This window comes from Netta rufina, assembly GCF_964035555.1.
Source record: "Netta rufina genome assembly, chromosome: 3".
NCBI lineage: Eukaryota > Metazoa > Chordata > Aves > Anseriformes > Anatidae > Netta > Netta rufina.
The window spans coordinates 76,757,747-76,774,949 of NC_140125.1; the positions used below are offsets into that span (position 1 = coordinate 76,757,747).

General features: G+C 47.6%; 1 protein-coding gene across 1 annotated transcript in view; it reads left to right on the forward strand.

The window, feature by feature from the left end:
- Positions 1 to 4,642: 4,642 nt before the first annotated feature.
- The window catches only part of DCBLD1 (discoidin, CUB and LCCL domain containing 1), a gene marked incomplete at its 3' end in the record, with an annotated part of 164,639 nt that continues 152,078 nt past the window's right edge, over positions 4,643 to 17,203 (forward strand). The window contains exons 1-2 of the mRNA XM_084284566.1: positions 4,643 to 5,439; positions 7,171 to 7,459. Coding sequence (XP_084140692.1) covers positions 5,359 to 5,439; positions 7,171 to 7,459 — 370 coding nt within the window. The 5' untranslated portion in view covers positions 4,643 to 5,358. The remainder of the gene's footprint in view (positions 5,440 to 7,170; positions 7,460 to 17,203) is intronic.

Genomic DNA, 17,203 nt, shown 5'->3' on the forward strand with positions numbered 1-17,203 from the left:
CAAAGCACACAAATGTATAACTGTGTGCCATCAAACTCACTGAGCCTGGGTATTGCAGAGGAGCTACATGTCACATTTACGTCAAGAGCTGACTGCTTGCATTATATTAATTAAGCTGGTGCTTAGGTAACTTCTACGCAGCTCAGAAACAATCTGTTTCTACTTTTACCTCATGCTGACAAAAACATGCAAAACAAAGCAGAAAAAAAATGTGTTGTGCATGGAGATCCTTTTAAGGAACATTTTGCCTGATATTGCCTCTTTGTCCTGAGCACAGCTGAGGAAATATGTACTCTATATTTTCTATATAAATACAAAATAATATGTAGAGAGTCTTGGAGAACACATCTTAGAACAAACCTGATGTGATGGCTTGGTGGCTCTGGTGATTCAGTGCCTGCACAGAGATTCTGCTCGGATCCTAATGCCCTGTGACACAAGCATCACAAAAGCTGCTAGCTCTGCCTCTGAGGACCAAACCAAGCCTATTCCCCTATTGATCATGAAAAAAAAAAAACTTCTGTGAGCTTTAATACTGCAAAAGCCAGCTCTACGTTCAATGGGTTCTGTGTGTTCCCACACACTTTAATCTATCCCCTCATGACAGCTCTAGGTTCCCCTTCCAGCCCTGCATAATGATCTCTTCATCTGCCGCAATCAGTAGAGGAGAGACAGGTGATGCCCCAGCCTGTGAGCCGGCGCACACAGCGAGGATTGGGCAGGAGCAATGAGTGACATGCACCAGATGCTGCACCCGCACCCGGGCTGCAGCTCCCCTCTAAATACATCATTGAGGAAAAATCACCGCATATGGTCCAGCTGCTGCAGGGCCTGTCACAGAGCAGGCACGGTGTCACATACGGCACCAAATAATAGCTGTGCATGTTGTTAATTTGCAGCTAGCAGTTAATTCATAGAGCCATAGGAAAGGAAAAATAAAGGGGAAAAAATATAATTTAAAAAAAAAAGTCCCTCAAAGGAAGATCAAAATTAACTATAGAAATGTCTTTGAGATTGAAAATTAAATATAAAACAAAACTGGGTTCCACAGGGCAGTGAATGAGACAAGGAAGTCAGTGATATGTTCCCTCATTCTGTTTTACCATGCTGATTTTTGTCTTTAAGTTTCATAAATTCAGTACCCATAAATGCTACCAAACTAGCAGCTCCTGAGCCCGAAGTCTTCTTCACCCATGCAGACCTAGAGACTGCACCTCAAAAACATCCCTGAGAAAACCATGGTAGCAGTTGCCAAGTCCTAAAAAGAAACAAAAAGCTTGTAGGGAGATTGAGCACAGAGACTACAAAGACCAAGAAGAAGAACAGGGTTATCGATCATTTTAGCCAAATTTCACCATTGCAAATCCACAAGTAGAACATCCAAAGTTGGATACTTTAACTTAAGTATGTGATGAATCTTTCATTTCATGACATTTGAGAATAAAATAAGAGCACAGAAATAAGAAGCCTACTGAAACCGGAGTTACATTCTCGTAAAGGAAATGCTACACAAAAAACGAAGCACGTGGCAAATGGACAAAAAAATGCATAAAACTGGAGTCAACAGAAAAATCTTTATTATATAAGAGTGTTCATATTAGATTGTGAACTACATGTATTCAGGATGTTCATTGATAGCCTGATATTTGGTATAAAGTCTCACCAATAAATTTTGGGGGTAACATAGTGGCAAAAATGCCAGCAAATGGAATGAGAAATGGGAAAGACCTGAGTCTGCTGATAAGCCTACTGGCACTTTCAAGCAAACAACAAATGAATGGAGCCACTAACGGTGTTGCACATCTAGGAACACAGTAGGCAGGCTGTGGAAAGGGTCCTGGAAAGAATGACTCCAGAAGTATCATGAGCAGGTGTCATCTGATCACATGGCATCACCAAAGCTTTGAGTTGGTTGCTTGCAATCTCAGTCAGCTACGTAACAGCTCAGAAGAAACATCAGAAATAGCCTTGTGCCATCTGTTAACCACCACAAAACATCCCACTGTTTTTACAAACTCATAATAATGATTCTGAAAACGTGTAGTGCCCACAGTGGGAAAGTGGATCAGTGTGAGTTCCTTGTCTTTAAACCTCTGCTATGTGGGGGTAAAAAAGGTAATCTTCAAACATAAACAGATTTTGCTAAGAAGATATTTTGTGTATACCTTCTGCAAGAGAGATATTAGAACAGTAACAAGTTCTTGTGTGAATATTTTTAAAATGTTAAAAAAAAAAAAAATAGTACAGGGTTAAAGTAAAAAAAAAAAAAAGTACAAAAACTCTCTAAGGTACAAAAATCTCTCTAGAGAAATTGCCACAGAAAAGTAAGGAGCTGCATCTGTCTCTTTTGGCAGGGAAAAAAATATACATATAGTGTGGAATAACATAAGTTTTATAAAATATTATGTATGAAAGAACTCTTTAGCTAAGTGCAGTAAGGCATTACATGAAGCAACAGCTGGAAGCTGAAGCCAGATCCGCTCAAACTGGAAGTGGGAAACACTGAAGGCTGTTAAGCACAGCGACAAACTGCTAAAGCAAGGGCTGCATTCTCCAACCAGCTTGAGATATCTCTCAGTAAGGACAGCGTGCCTTTCTGGAGTCAGCAGAATTTTCCCTGAACTTCTGAGAGAGGATGGCATCAACAGCATGAAGTATCCACGTGGCCAGATTCAAAACCAGAATGGTGCTTTCTGGCTAATAAATGTTTCCGCCTTGGATCAGACGTGAGGTTGGCTGACCAAACCTGCATGCAGAGGGTGGACACACTGGGGTTGCATGGAGGATGTCCAGAGCAGGTGAGCAGCACAGGGAGTTGGTCCTACCATGTTTCCATTGCTTTTTTGTCCTAGTGTCTCTGAGTGTTAACACCTTGTTGGATGGGTTTTTTGGGTGTCCAGATCTTCATTGTAACACACAGTTCTTATTTTGTGTAAGGTTACAGAATAATGAGAAGGTAACTTTGAATCGCATTATAGGAATGCTTTCCAAGGCACATTGTAACTCTCCTCATGGTGCTGTTGTGAAGAACTATGGGTATATGAATGTAGGATAGAGGCCATTGCCAATGATTAAGTGTACAAAGCCAACTGTAATGCATGTCCTTCCTAAATGTGTTCTTCCCTTCATTGCTGTCATAATTTTCTCTGTAAGATATCTCAGCTGCCTTTCTTTTTTTTCCAAGGCTTTGTTATTTCTTTTGTGATGCAACACACCTAAGGTTCTTTGGTTGGGACCAAGAAAAGATATTTATATATAATTGTACATATGTAGTGAGATCATTAGTGAATATAGTTCTGACCCATGGTTTCCAGGATCATTTCTTACATTGGGACCGATTTCAGAGAGCATACTGAAAAGGCAAAACAATGCCAGCACTTTGCTATGAATGCTTGCATTGCTCTGCCTTAAGGCACTACAGTTTGGTCATGTTTGGACAGTTTCACTGTCAAATGACTGTAAAAGAAATTGCATTCACTCCAAGCCACATCAGACCTACTTGTGTGTGAGGTAAAACCACTAAATTCAGCCCTGGAGAGGTTCTCCAGGGGACACAACCTAGGCTCTCTGCCACATCACAGCACCCAGTCTCGTATTGCTATTGCACTTTGGATTTTTCCTTCATACAGAGCACGTGCTTCACCACGACACATGCCAGGTGTCAACTCATGGTGTTGCACAAAGCCATTGAAGAAGTGCTTGTGCAAACAGCAGGGGAATATGTGGTGTTTGGGGATTGCATGTCCAAGGCATACTCACCTCCTGAGAAATGGGCATCCTTTTCGGACTGCCACCCAGCATGCTGCTGCCTTCAGAACAGGCACAGATCTCCCGGTGATGGGAGAACTGCCAGGCCCCCGACCCCTGGAGCAAGGGCACACTAGTGGCAGCAGAAGTGAGATCCCATGGCCCCGGTGAGGTCCCGCAGCCCCCAGTCACAAGGACTGAGGGGCGCTCCCTTGCTGGCAGAAGTGCTTTGGATGCTCACCACAGAGTGAGCCCTTCCCTCCACGGTGCCTGTTTGCTTTCTGCTCAGGAGAAACAAAATGATAGAGTGTGAGACACGTTTCCTTTCTGAGGCTGGATACCGACAGTTCCTCCCCTTGTTCTCATCTCAGCCACTGGCACAAAATTTGGTGTGAAGGAGGACTGAGCGGTGCCGGGGCTAAACCACGCAGCCACGAAGTTCCAGGTCACATTTCCATACAGAAAACAAATTTACCAAACTAGAAGAGCGAGAAACAAATGTTTTAAATATGAATTGAAAACCTTGCCCCCGGTTAAGAAAAAAATATGCTCGTTAGGCACTGAAATATGATTTTTGGCAAAGAGTGGGCATTCAGAACAATTCCTGAAATTTGAAACATAAGATTAGTTTTTTCTGACAAACAAACAAAACAGAGGCAAATGCTAACCTTTTTAATTATGAGGATTTCCTACTAAAGTTCGGTTAAAGAATTCCGGGTCTTCAAAATCCAAAGCATTCATTCTTTTCAGATTTTTTTTTCCCCATGATTTTTGTTAATAATCGGCATTTGAAAAGTAAGCGATATTCTTTCACTTTTCCTTTATTTTCAGCTTTATTACAAGAGGTTAAAAATAATTTAGAAGGTACGAAGAAGCCGGCAGTCTGAAAGGGCTGCTGCTGAGCTGAGGACTCACAGCGCTGCCTTGGGAGCCGCTTTCCCTCCTGGGCATCGCGGGTGAGGGTACGGCCACCTGCGTGCGCCTGGGGGGCACCCAGCGGGCAGCTGGGGAGCAAACCCCGCTTACCTGCACCAGGATTTGCTCTTTCCACGCGAACCGCGGCGTCGTTTTGGTTTCCGTTCAAAAAGCATCCTCGCTCCCGCGACGTTTCTGGGGAGGTTCCTCCTCCACAGGCAACTTTTTTCCCACCTTGACCGGCCAGACCTGGGAATTCCCGCAACTCCGCGGCAGCGTTTTGGGGCTCACACTGCTCCCCTGGGGGCTTGGGGGGGCTTCACCCACGTTCCCCCCTAGCCGGGCAGTACCAGGAACCCCTCCCGCTCCCCATTTGCCCCATTTTGGCGGCTGCATGGGCGGGGAGGGAGCACGGAGAAACCCCCCCGGAGCGATAGCAAAAATGCTGCTGGGGGTCCTGCCCGGCTACCCCCGCCCCTGCCCCGGGGCCGAAGCCCCCCGGCGCGGTTGCGGGTGGTTTTGGGATCCGGGAGGGAACCGTGCGGCGGGGGGAGGCAGGGCAGGGGGGGCAGCTCATCCCCCCTCACTCCTCCCACCGAGGAGCGGTGCCTCTTAACCCCCCGGATCCTCCCTCCGTCCCGCCGAGCACAGCTCCGCTTTGCAGAGCAAAAAACGAAATTTCGGCGGCGGCCAGCCATGAGCTGCCTGGATGTTATGTACCAAGTGTACGGGCCGCCCCAGGCGTACTTCGCGGCAGCCTACAGCCCCTATCCCCAGGTACGTGCGGGCTGCAGGGTGGGAGGGGTGTCGGCGGGAGGATGGCCGTCTGGGGCCTCACCAAAAGGAAAAAGGGAAAAGGAGAAGGGGAGGGGACGGGGTGGGGGAGAAGCTCCGGCAGCCTGCGATGGTGAGCGGAGCAGAGCCGCATCCCACCTCGGTGCGGGGCTCGGCGCGGTACGTACCCCGGCTGGGCGCCCCGGGAGCGGGAGCACGACATGAACCCTGCGATGGCTTTTTTAGGGATTTTTTAGGGATTTTTTTTTAAATTTATTTTTTTCCCCTTTGCCTGGACGGGCTCCATCCGAGCGCGACTGGAGGGAGGGGACAGTGATTCTCCAGCTTTGCGGGGAGCCCGTGCAGGGACCGGCGGGGAAGCGCTGCCCGAGGTGTCCCCGGCATCCCGCAGCGCGCCCCCGCTTGCGGGACCTTCCCTCGGGAAACGGAGACAGCGCCGGGAGGCCGGGGCGAGAGCCGAGGCCCCGACGGGAGCCGAGGCTGCGGTGCCGCCGGGGATGCTCCAGCCCCCGAGGAACAGGCGGGTGCCCTGAGGGGGTCGAGGGTACCTTTGGTGGCATCTGCAGCCCCTCTGCGCTGTGGCCTCGTCGAATCGGGGTGCGCGCTCCTTCTCCTCGGGCTGCACCTGATGCACGGCGCTACCACTCGTTTGCTCGTGGGGTGTGGGTTTGTTGTTTTTTTTTATTATTATTTTTATTTTTATTTTTATTTTTCTTCCTGCCCTTTAGTCCTTCCAAAGCCGGAAGGCGGAATTTCCCTGCAAACGAAAAAGGGGAGCGGAGGAGGCAGAAGAGCCCCGGGCTGGCGGCAGCCCCCGGCCCCGCTCCTCGTCCCCACGGCGTGGCCACCCGGGTGGCACCTCGGGCGGCTGGCAGCGGGGCCGGAATACCTGTTACAAATAGCAAATGATGTCTTCCCCCACCTTGCCCTCCCCCCCTCGGCCCGTCCGCACACGGGTGACATTATTTAGGGGGATGATTATTACCTCAATGGCCGAGCCGGCAGCCAAGTGGAAAGGCGGCAGTCACGACGTGACTCTCAGCCGGATTTCGAGCCATGGTTCAGCTATGAAATACCCCGCGGGGCTCAGCCCGGGGCTCCCTCCTTCCCTACCTGCCTCCCCCCGGCTCTCGGTGCTGCTTCTCCCTACCCTCAGCGGCCGGGAAGAGAAGGGTCTCGGCGCCCCATAGCTTATTTCTAAGAAAGTCCCAGCGGCTGCGGGTGCTTTGAGGCGGGTGCAGAGGGCACGGGGAACACCCAGCAAACTTCCCAGCGCCCGCGGCTTTCTTCCCCCGGCGGAACCCAGCAGAAGCAGCAAAAGCTTGTAGGAAATACCTGAGGCTTCTCGCCGGCTGAGGCGGTGCTTTTTGCCCTGAAAAGTGTTTGAGGCTGCTGGAGTTGGGTCATTTATTTATTATTTTTTTTCTTTTTCCCCTTCCTCCTCCTCGCCGCCGTGCACTCGGTGTGCAGCCCGTCGCCGTTCGCCTCCCCCCGCTGCCAGCACCGCCGCTGCCTTTCGCCCCCTCGGTACTTCCCCTCCTGTGCGCCAGGGTTTCTTCGTGGTTTTGCATCCTTTTGCCACTTTTTGCATCCTTTTGCAACCCCTCGCATCCTTTTGCGGGAGCACGGAGGGAGCGCCGAGCCCCGGGCACCTCGGCGCTCTGCACGGCGTGACCGGCTCGTTTCTCCCTCCCTGCCTCCCCCTTCCTCCAGAAACTCGCCTTTTACTCCAAAATGCAAGAAGCCCCGGAGAGCGGCAGCAGCGCCAGCACCAGCAGCTCCTTCTCCGGCCACGCCGCCGCCAGCATCAAGGAGGAGGACTGCAGCCCCGAGAAGGAGCGACCCCCCGAGGCCGAGTACATCAGCTCCCGCTGCGTGCTCTTCACCTACTTCCAGGGGGACATCAGCGCCGTGGTGGACGAGCACTTCAGCCGGGCCCTCAGCCAGCCCAGCAGCTTCTCCCTCGGCAGCGCCAAGGCGAGGAACGCCGGCTCCTGGCGGGGTGAGCGCGGTGCGGGGTGAGGGGGTGTAGGGTGAAGGGTTGGAGGGCTGCGGGACCTGGCTCGGCCACCGCGGCTTTGGGCTCGGTGAGGTGGGGAGTGGAGATGGGAGCAGAAGGACAAGAGGCCCTGGGAAGGAGCTCAGCAGGTTCCCACCGCTGCAAATTGGAAGATGCATGACCCCGTGCATCATCCAATGTGTGTCATTGACATGGTCAGAGGCAAGGACCCGAAATTGCAGAGATTCTCCATAGCTGTGCACTGTTTTACCCTAGACGGACTCATGGGGTACTCGATATGGCAGGGAAAAACCTGTCCTGCTTTCCGGGACCCCCATCGCCAGGCCAGATGCAGTCTCTTCATGAAATTCCCATTGGTGACTTCTAAGACTGCCATGCTAGTTGAAGTATTTCATGGGTGGAAGGCACTCAGTGCTGAAAGAAGAGAGATTTCCTTGTCCGTCATGAACTGCTTCCCCTTCTCCTGAGTAATTTCAGGGCTCTGAGCTAATTTACCTCCCCAGAAAATGTGGATTAAGGGCACGTTTTCATTTGTTTCAGCAACACTGTGCATTCCCGACCAGCCATGCGTAGCACCTATCTCTGTGTCAGCAATCACTATTCCACCTCACACATGGCTTACTGAACAAGGAAAATGCAGGAGCCTTGTCCTTCACCCTGCCAATCCCTAAAGATCCACAGAATGCTTCCCAGATATGTTAGCGGTATATCCAATAAACAGGCACAAGCCCAATGGGGAAAAAATTGCCAAAAAAAATATTCCCCAGATGTTTAGAAAATTCAAGCTGGCACATAGTCACATCTCACAGTGTTGCTGTCCACTCTGAAACTTCACCAAGGAAGCAGTAGCTTTCCTGTCAGGGTTGGGGCATCCTCTGAGGTGTTGGGCATAAATGTTTGGACAGTGAGATTAGGACAAAACAAACAAACAAACAAGAGAAATCCAGCCCAGAAACTTACTGTGGAGCACAATAACTGACTCAGTTTTCACTACTGAGGGAAAGAGGTATTTCCCTTGCCTTAAGTAAGAGTCTTTTCCTTAAGCAGCTACTAAAAGAAACCTGGAGCAAATTGCTCCATTTTCATGGATCATCCCTGGGCTAGGCATGTTGGATATGTGGCTGGAGAGGAATCTGTTCTTGTGGGGAGCAGCTCCTTGTGTTCAGCAGTGGTCTGGGGGATAAAGACATCACTGGGTGCTCACCTCCCTTTCTTCTCTTCTCTCCCGCACTAGACGGCTCCTTCCCAATGAGCCAGCGCAGCTTCCCCCCATCCTTCTGGAACAGCACCTACCAGCCCTCCTCAGTCCCTGCCACCCTCAGCAGCCCCCTGGCCGCCGCCGCCCACAGCGAGTTGCCCTTCGCCGCTGCCACTGACCCCTACGCGCCGGCCTCCCTGCACGGCCACCTGCACCAGGGTGGCCCCGAGGCCTGGCACCATGCCCACCACCACCACCATCACCACCACCACCACCCCTACCTCGGGACACAGAGCACCGCCTACCCTCGCCCCGCTGCCGTGCATGAGGTCTACGGCCCCCACTTCGACCCCCGCTACGGCTCACTGCTGGTGCCCACCGCCTCTGTCCGCCCCCACCGCCTCACACCCGCCGCCGTGCCCACGCCAGTCAGCCCCCCCTGCGACCTGGGAAAGGCCGAGGCAGGTGCCACTGCCACTTGGACAACACCAGCACCCTTCCCCAATGCGGCGGGGGACATGGCACAAAGCCTCGGCCTCAACGTGGACCCAGGTGAAGAGCAGCCCCCAGCCCCTTTTTGTCCCCCTGGCTCAGGGCCACCCCCATGAAGATGGTAGGACGGGAGGACCCAGTGTGGTGGGGCCCTAAGGGGAAATAAATTGGGGTTGGAAGCCACCAGCTCCAGCCCGTGTGCCCTTCTTGCTTTGGAGCCCTTTTGCCCTGTCCTTGCGAGGGCTGGCAGTAGGACGGAGCCCCAAGGGCCATCACTGGGCTCCTGCCATGGAGCAGGTGTGCAGGCAGCTGCATGGCTCTGTAAAGTACTGTAGGTTTATAAACAACCCCAGCTACTTTTTTTTTTTTTTTTTTCTCCCAGTCTTTGAAAAGAAATGTACCCTTGCATTTGCCCAGCAAAAATAATAACAACAGAAAAAGGGCAATGGTTATTGCTGTGGCCAGTGAGGCTGGTACTGGTGTCCAGCGTCTGTCTAGTCAGATGCCTGGACGTAAGGCCTGTAGCCATGACAGAGAGGTGACAGACTTGCCAAAGAGGTGACTCCTCAGCCAGTGGCAGCAGAGGCGAGGAAAGCCTGCTCCAGCTTCCTCTGGCTGAAGTTTGGTGACCACAGCCACAAATGGCTCCATAAGGTGGCCTTGCTTCAGGTTCAACAGGGATGCATGCCTGCCGCTGGAGAAGCCCAGGCTCTTCTCGCCTCACTGCTTTCTTCCAGCCCTGCTTTAGGAGCCCATGACTTAGGCTGAGCCTTCAATCTCGTGTGGCAGAAATGAAGTTTGTCTTTCTCTGTCCTTAAACACCTGTTTCTATTTTTCTTCTTCCTTTTTTTTTCTTCTCTCCATTCTCAGGTTTGCAGCCTCAGGACAAAAGCAAGGATCTGTACTGGTTTTAGAGCTGTCCTTCACTCTTCCTCCCCTGGCTCTCCCCTCTAGATCTCTGCCTGTTAGGCATGGTGGCATTCGGAGCTGAAGTCGGGTCACTTTGTAACAGCTTCTGGTCTTGGTTTGCAGCTCGACGTTACTCCTTCTGTGGTGGATCCCTTCTGAGCTGATGAGCTGACTCAAAGCCTCCCAGACCCCCCTTGCCCTTTTCCAAGCCCACCGTGGCCCTGCAGCCTGGGGAAAGACAACGGGACTTAAAGCAACCTGGCATCGCAAGGACGGTCCTTTAGACTTATTTTGGAGAGGAAAACTCTTCTGTTGAGAGAGGAGAGCCAAAGACCATGAACTTCTATTTAACCAAACTCCACTCCCTGAACTGCAGTTGGACTGCTTTAAAAGAGTTGAATGACATCATGTACAGTGATGCAAAACCACTGGCCTTCATACAGGAGACAGAGGAAATTGTTTTTTTGTTGTTGTTGGTTTTTTTTTTTTTTTTTTTCAGTGGTGTGAATATTTTTTTATGGCCGTGAAAATTATTTCTAGAATGCAACATGGGAAAATCTATTTAGCAGTTTTGAACTGGATTTTTACTTTACATTATAGAAAAGTAAAAGGAGGAGAAACTGGAACTCATGAACGTTTTCGGACTACCAAGGAACTGGTCAGATTTTTCAGCTTTGTGGTAATGAGTGGCAAGCGTCTAGCTTGGGCCACCTGCCTTGGGCTTGCAGAAATGCAGCTGTTCTGTGGACAACTGTTCAAACTCCAGAAATACAAAAACCAAGGTGGCACTTCTCAGAGTTTGGCATTTGCATTGGATACGTAACAGTTGTTTGTTTTCTTTCTTTTTTTTTTTTTTCCTTTTTTTTTACAAGAAACATTTTATGGTGAAAGCTAAACCCTCTTAAAGAAGTGGGGGAAGGAAACAAAAAACTGCTTGCCCTCAACCCAACAATTTTAAGGAAAAGCCCGTGATGGACAATAGGTCTGGGTTTAACATTTCCCTTTGTCTACTTGTTGCTGTCATTTTGTCACTTTAATAGCTGTTTCGTTTTGTTTTGAAAGAGGGAATAAGATATCTATTTAACAGTAGGAAAGCTGCATTAAAGGTATCTCTTTCACCCTGTGTGCTTTTATGAAGAATTAAAACAAAGAGAAATGAGGCAGACTAGAAACTTCAGGATGAAATAGGAAAAATACCTGTAGTGTGGATGAAGTGAGTTATTTTATTACTTCGCATTAAAGCTAAATAGAAATCTTAGCAGTTGAAAGTATTTTCCTAATGAGTAAAAAATAAGGTGATAAATGCAAAAGATATGAAAATGCAAAACTGTGGCAACACTACATTTTAGTGTACATTGTATTTTTAAGGTGGGTTAAAACAAAGGTGGTACCCTGTAATAAGAGATGCTTCTTCACAAAGCCAATAGAAGAAAGGACTGTAACAATCAGCATGGTTATTTTGCACTGGTAAGTTAAAATGCTATTACAGAGTGATGAATGGCTAATGAAACAGTGCAAAAGTGGCAATTTCCCCCTATACTTAAAAGCTAATGTTTTTACATGCAAAGCATCTGATCCCAACAGTATGGCTTTTTTTCTTTTTTTCTTAATGTAATGTCTTTGAAGGCTGACAAAGTTCAGTGTGTGTGAGAAGACAGTCCTCTCACTAGGAGAAGCAGTGTTAGAAAATGGACTTTTGTACTGTTCTGAGGGTATTCACTTTCCAAAACCTGGTGTAATGTGGCAAAGTGTTGAATAACCAGAGCGCTTGCTCCTCCTAGGTCAGCAATAAATGAGAGAAAGAATTTATGGGAAAGAACAGGAGTGTTAAGAACAAGAAAATAAGAAACCAGTGTGAACAAATATTGTGAGAATCTTTCTTATTTCTTATTAAGCAAAGGAGGGGCTTCGAAATACCAAGTGTGCAGAGCATACCCAGCCAGAGCTGGGCAAATGGCAGGAGGTGACTTGCCATGGTCACTTCAGCCAGACTCACGGGCATTTCATCCTCAGTCAGCCAGATGCCAAAACTTTTTTTTTTTTTTTTTTTTTTTTTTTTTTAGGATTAGTTGGGCTCTAACATTGGTTGTGCTTCAGTGCAATTTCTTTCTTTTTTTTTTTGTCTTTCTCATTTTCTCTCTCTCCTCCTAGTGAGGATGACTGGGTAATACAGCCCAAATATATTTGGAAGCATTTTTATAAATAAAAAACACTTGTTTACTTCATAGGCATTTACAATTCATTTTGATTTTGAACATTTTCAAGCATGAGGATTTATACAATGAATACACGAATATTGCTATTGATATTCGCTCTCCAAGTACTTATCGTCATATCATGGAAACATCCAAACACTAAAGTCAGGATTGTGGCTTATAGCATTAGGTGCTATGCAAACCAGCTTTTTAAAGTGCTCCTACTCCAGATGCGCTGCAGCCTGGAGCTGTACATGTATGTGCCCTGTTTTGCCTAAGCCTTGCAGAGCTTGGCTCTGTGGGTTATCCTGACTGCGGGGGCTGCTCACAGCTCCCACCTTTAGGCTTGGGAGTGAGGCTTTGCAGGACTGGGGCTGCAGCTCATGTTGCTAGAGGAGGAACTTCATCCTGTGCTACAGACTGCCTGGCACAGGGGAGGGGAGTCTCCTCGTGCAATAACCTCAGTGCCATTTCATAAATCTGCATTATTCCTCTTTGCATCACAGTTTAATTGCTTAATCCTGAATGTTTGCAAGAAATCTGAAAATGCAAAAGGTATGCTTTTTATATGTTCTTATACGTTACGTTTGTCTTATACGCCACGTGCTGATCCCACACCAGAAGAGCAAGGCTGTTGGTCCCAGTCCTGCAGCCTGAGGAGCATACCCTCCAGGTGCCCCTCCTGTGAGCGTAGCATGCAGATTAGCACCATTTGCTGCTCTCCAGCTATGCCCTAACAAACAAACACCACTCATGGCCCATCCACGCAGACACCAGGACAGGAGGTGAAGGGCCTGGGGTGGCAGCAGGTTGGCACCAAAGGAGGCACAGAGGTGAATCTGCTCAGCCACTGAGTGTCAGTGTGTGGAGTGAGCTCCAGGCATGTTTGCTGCAGACATTTCATCCCTGCTCTGAAAATAACTGAAACTGAGTGCAGCACAGAGTAAAATTGTTTTAGTGAATGCAGAGGCTGACGGTGATATTTGCGGGAGAAACTGGGGAGGGGACGCAGTATTTGTGGCCGCAGTCTCCTCTGTATTTTACCAAAGGTCTCCCTGTGGAATAGCCGCAGTTGCAAGAAGGCAGTGCAGGGCTCCTAAGAGACAAATATATATGTCCCTGCATTTGAAGTCTCATGTCAGCTCACTTTAGGGTAAATGTTCCTCCCTTCCTGCTGCCTGTCCCACTGGGTCACCCACTGGAGCCCCCAGGGGAGCGGGAGGGGAGGAGAAAGCTGAAAACCCCTCCACGCCTTCCTTGGATTGTGCTCTGCCCGTCTCCAGGGAAATGTATCTGCCCTGTCTCCTCCTTGGGTCAGAAGCCATCCCTTCTCGCTTTACCTTTGAAGTCCTATTTAGGTTCGTGACAAGCCATAGAGAGGGCTTAAAGGTTGGTCCCTTCCTAGAAGGGAGGAAAATGCTACGGGTGGCTTTAGATGCAGCAGGGGCCTCTGACTGGCAGTTCCCATGCATCTTTTTCTGGGCAATGGCTGTAATTAAGATGCCCTTTTGATTACAGAAAGGCGAGTCAGCTCCTCTGGGGGATTGTGGTGTCCTGGCTGGCTTCCCTGGCCTGCCACCCAGAGGAGCAGTTGCAGCAGGGGAAGGAGAGAGACGTGGTGTGATTATTTGGAGGAGTGAGGCACTTGTTTTGCAGTTTAAGCAATTCTGCACAGGGAAATAGGACTATAAGGTAGTGCAAGAAAAAGGAAAAAAAAATAGAACAAGAAAGAGGAAAAAAATAAGAAAAAGGGAAAGAAAAAGAGAAAGAAGAAAAATAAAAGAGAAAAATGAAAGAAAAAAATAGACAAGAAAGAGGAAAAAAGAAAGAAGAAAATAAAAAGAAAAATAAAAGGGAATAAGAAAAATGAAAGAAAAAAGAAAAAGGAAAAGGAAAAGAAAAAGAAAAATGTGAAGAAGAAGAAGAATGAACAAACATAAAAATGAAATAGAAAAAGAAATTAAAAAAAAAAAAAAGAAAAAAAAGAAAAAAATTTAAAAAGAAAATGAAAGATAAAAGAAAAAAAAAGTAAGAAAAAAAAAGAAAAATGAAAAGAGAAAAGGAAAAAGAAAAGGGAAAAAGAAAAGAAAATAGGAAAATAAATTAAAAATAAAAAAAAAAAAAAAAGAAAAAGAAAGAAAAATGTTAAAGGAAAAGAAAGAAAAGAGAAAAAGAAAAAGCCTTATTTCAGTCAGCCCTTAAGCTTTCAGGGTACAGCCTTGGGAAGTGATCCATTCCTTTAGCTCCACCACAGTTAGCCTGCTCTCTAACCCGACTGCACTGACAAGCAGCTCGGACCAGAAATGTCTTACCATTTGTGTCCGTCTCTAACCACACAGAAGGAGTTGTTTTGCAGCACACCTTCTACCGCCTCCCCAAGCAGGGACACCCCATGAATGCTGTGCCCTGCACCCTTGAGCAGATTGCATCGGAGAGTTGTGTGCCCTCTCCTCCTCCCTGAGCCCCCTGGGTGCAGCCCTCCTGCCCCACCTGGCACAGTGCCTCTGGGCTCAGCACCCCCACCTCTGTCTTCTTCATCTTCTCCACTTCTCCTCCTCTCCCCAGACATCGGCTCCATTCCCCAACCTCCATCCACAGCTGCCCTGCCTCAGGCAGCCTCTCCCCTCACACACCTACCCACCCGGCACCATGAGGAGCAAAGGGGCAGCAGTAGGTGTTTGAAGTGTTAGTACTTGTACAAGAAACAGAGCTGAACAAAAAGAGCCAGCACCTTGGCCTCCAGTCCTGCTCCCTGGTAGCAGGAACCAGCTCTGAACCCCTGGCCCAGCAGAGCCAGGGATTTTTTTATTTATTTTTTTTCCACAAGCAGAGTCCTAAAGAGCTGTGACAGCCCCTCTTGCACACGGACACAAATGATTATTCTCTCTTGACAGACCTGCACAGCTCCGTCTGTGTATTTAACTGCAGTCACAGGGAGCTGGATCAGGAAAGAGACACTTGATAGCTGCTGTTTCCGTGGTTGAAATATTTGTGAAGTTAGCGCATAATCTGAAAGCAGAAGCTAATAAATTATAGGGTGCTAATTGGGGCCGGAGTGGAGCTGTCAATCATATTTATCCTAAACACACAGAGACCCTCATAACCTAAAAAGGCAAGAGAGACTCCAGGAACAGCTCCCAGTTGTCACTAGCCATGACCTCCACTTCAGTGAGAGCACAGAGCCAAGGCAGAGAGTTTGTTCTGCTACGAAGATGCAAATCCTGTGCCTAAGAGGGCACTTGTATGTGTTTTTGTTTACCCTCTTCTGGCGGTGCATTTCCCAGAACACTTTATTGTTTTGCAATACTCTTGCAATTTTAAAAAACATAAAAACATGTAGATCAGATAAGAATTTGCAATGCCTGTATTCGCACAGCCCTTAGAGTAACAGGCACAAGTTTTGTCACTGTCCAGTCCCATATAAGCCTCTCTTCTAAAAGTTACCATATTGCTCCATTTCTTTTTTTTTGTTTCTCATGCCCTAGAAACATGTATATTTCCTGAAGTCTGCAGGGGTCTATGATCTGAGCCAAAACAGAACAGTGCAAACATCATAGCAGTAGGACACTTGCAGTCACTCCATTGCCTCATTTTCCTATATTGTTTCCATCAAGATCTTTGCATGTTACTCATCATATAGCACAAAATTGACTCAAAGACTGCTGAAGAGGATCTTAGCAACACGTTTCCCCTAGAAATTCATGCCTACATTAAGACTAGAAGGCATTTCAGGAAGTGCTCCTTGGAAAAAAAGATCCTAAAAAATTTTAGGAACAACCCAAAAGCAAGAGATGGGAAAGCTGGTTGTTACTGACAGCCTGACTGCTGCATGCACACCTGAGAACTGAGCTGCAATAAGGTCAAACCCTTTTCCTTCCTGGTGGTAGACACTTCACCAGGCCCTTAGAGACTCTCTAGACTAACTGCTGCAAGGCCACATGATACATGCATGAAGTTTTTTAAACTTTTAAAGTTTTTCTAAATGGGTCATTTTTTCCCCATTTTTTGATGCCTGATTTAATTACTTAATGTTTTAATTCAATGTTGAATTAAAAACTATTTAGCCTTTAATAGCATTTAATTTAACATTGAATACTGGCAAGCAGCGGAACCAACAGTCCCTTCTCAGATGGCTTCCATGAAATGACAGCACCAAACCTGGCTATGGTGCTACTGCAGCCAAGAGCCACCCCTGGGTGGACCAGGTGTGAGGACATGTTTGACAGCTGGCTCTGCTTTATCTCGGCCATCTTCTCCCTGACATCTCTGTGCAAAGCAGGACAGCAGGGCTGTTTGCATCTGCTCAACATATGGTTGCAATAGCAAGTCTTAAAGAATGGCAGTGGGAAAAGGACAGAAAAGTAATCTTAATTCACCTGTACTCAAAATGCAGCTAAGTGGGATATTAAAAAAATAATAATAATAATTAAAAAAAAAAATGTTAATTCCTTAATTACTTTTTATTTTCCAACAGCAAGTATGCGGGAAGGTTCACATGAGGATTAAGCCTGTGTGTGATGTACACTGACTGCTTCTGTCTTCTTTCCAAAATCAGTCCATGATCACCAGCAAAACCTAATCATCTTCATTCCCAGTCTATGGCAACGCTCTCAGTGTGTCACACTGTTGTCACATCTGACACTGCATTTAGGTTTTGAGAAGTTTTTTTAATGAATTAGAATCACACAACCATACACAAACTAAAGTGTGAATACAAACCAATGTTTTTTTAAATTTTGGAAATTAAACAAGTGAGTATAACAACAGCCATATAACTATAACTATACTATACTATAAATATAACTATAACACATAACTACACAAGCTAGTGCTGCCCTCCTCTCCCTTTCAGTGGAGAGGTGTACTTAGAAGCTCCTGTACACTGGTACTGAGAGCTGAACCTCTCCTGATACAGCAATCCTCAGACATTCA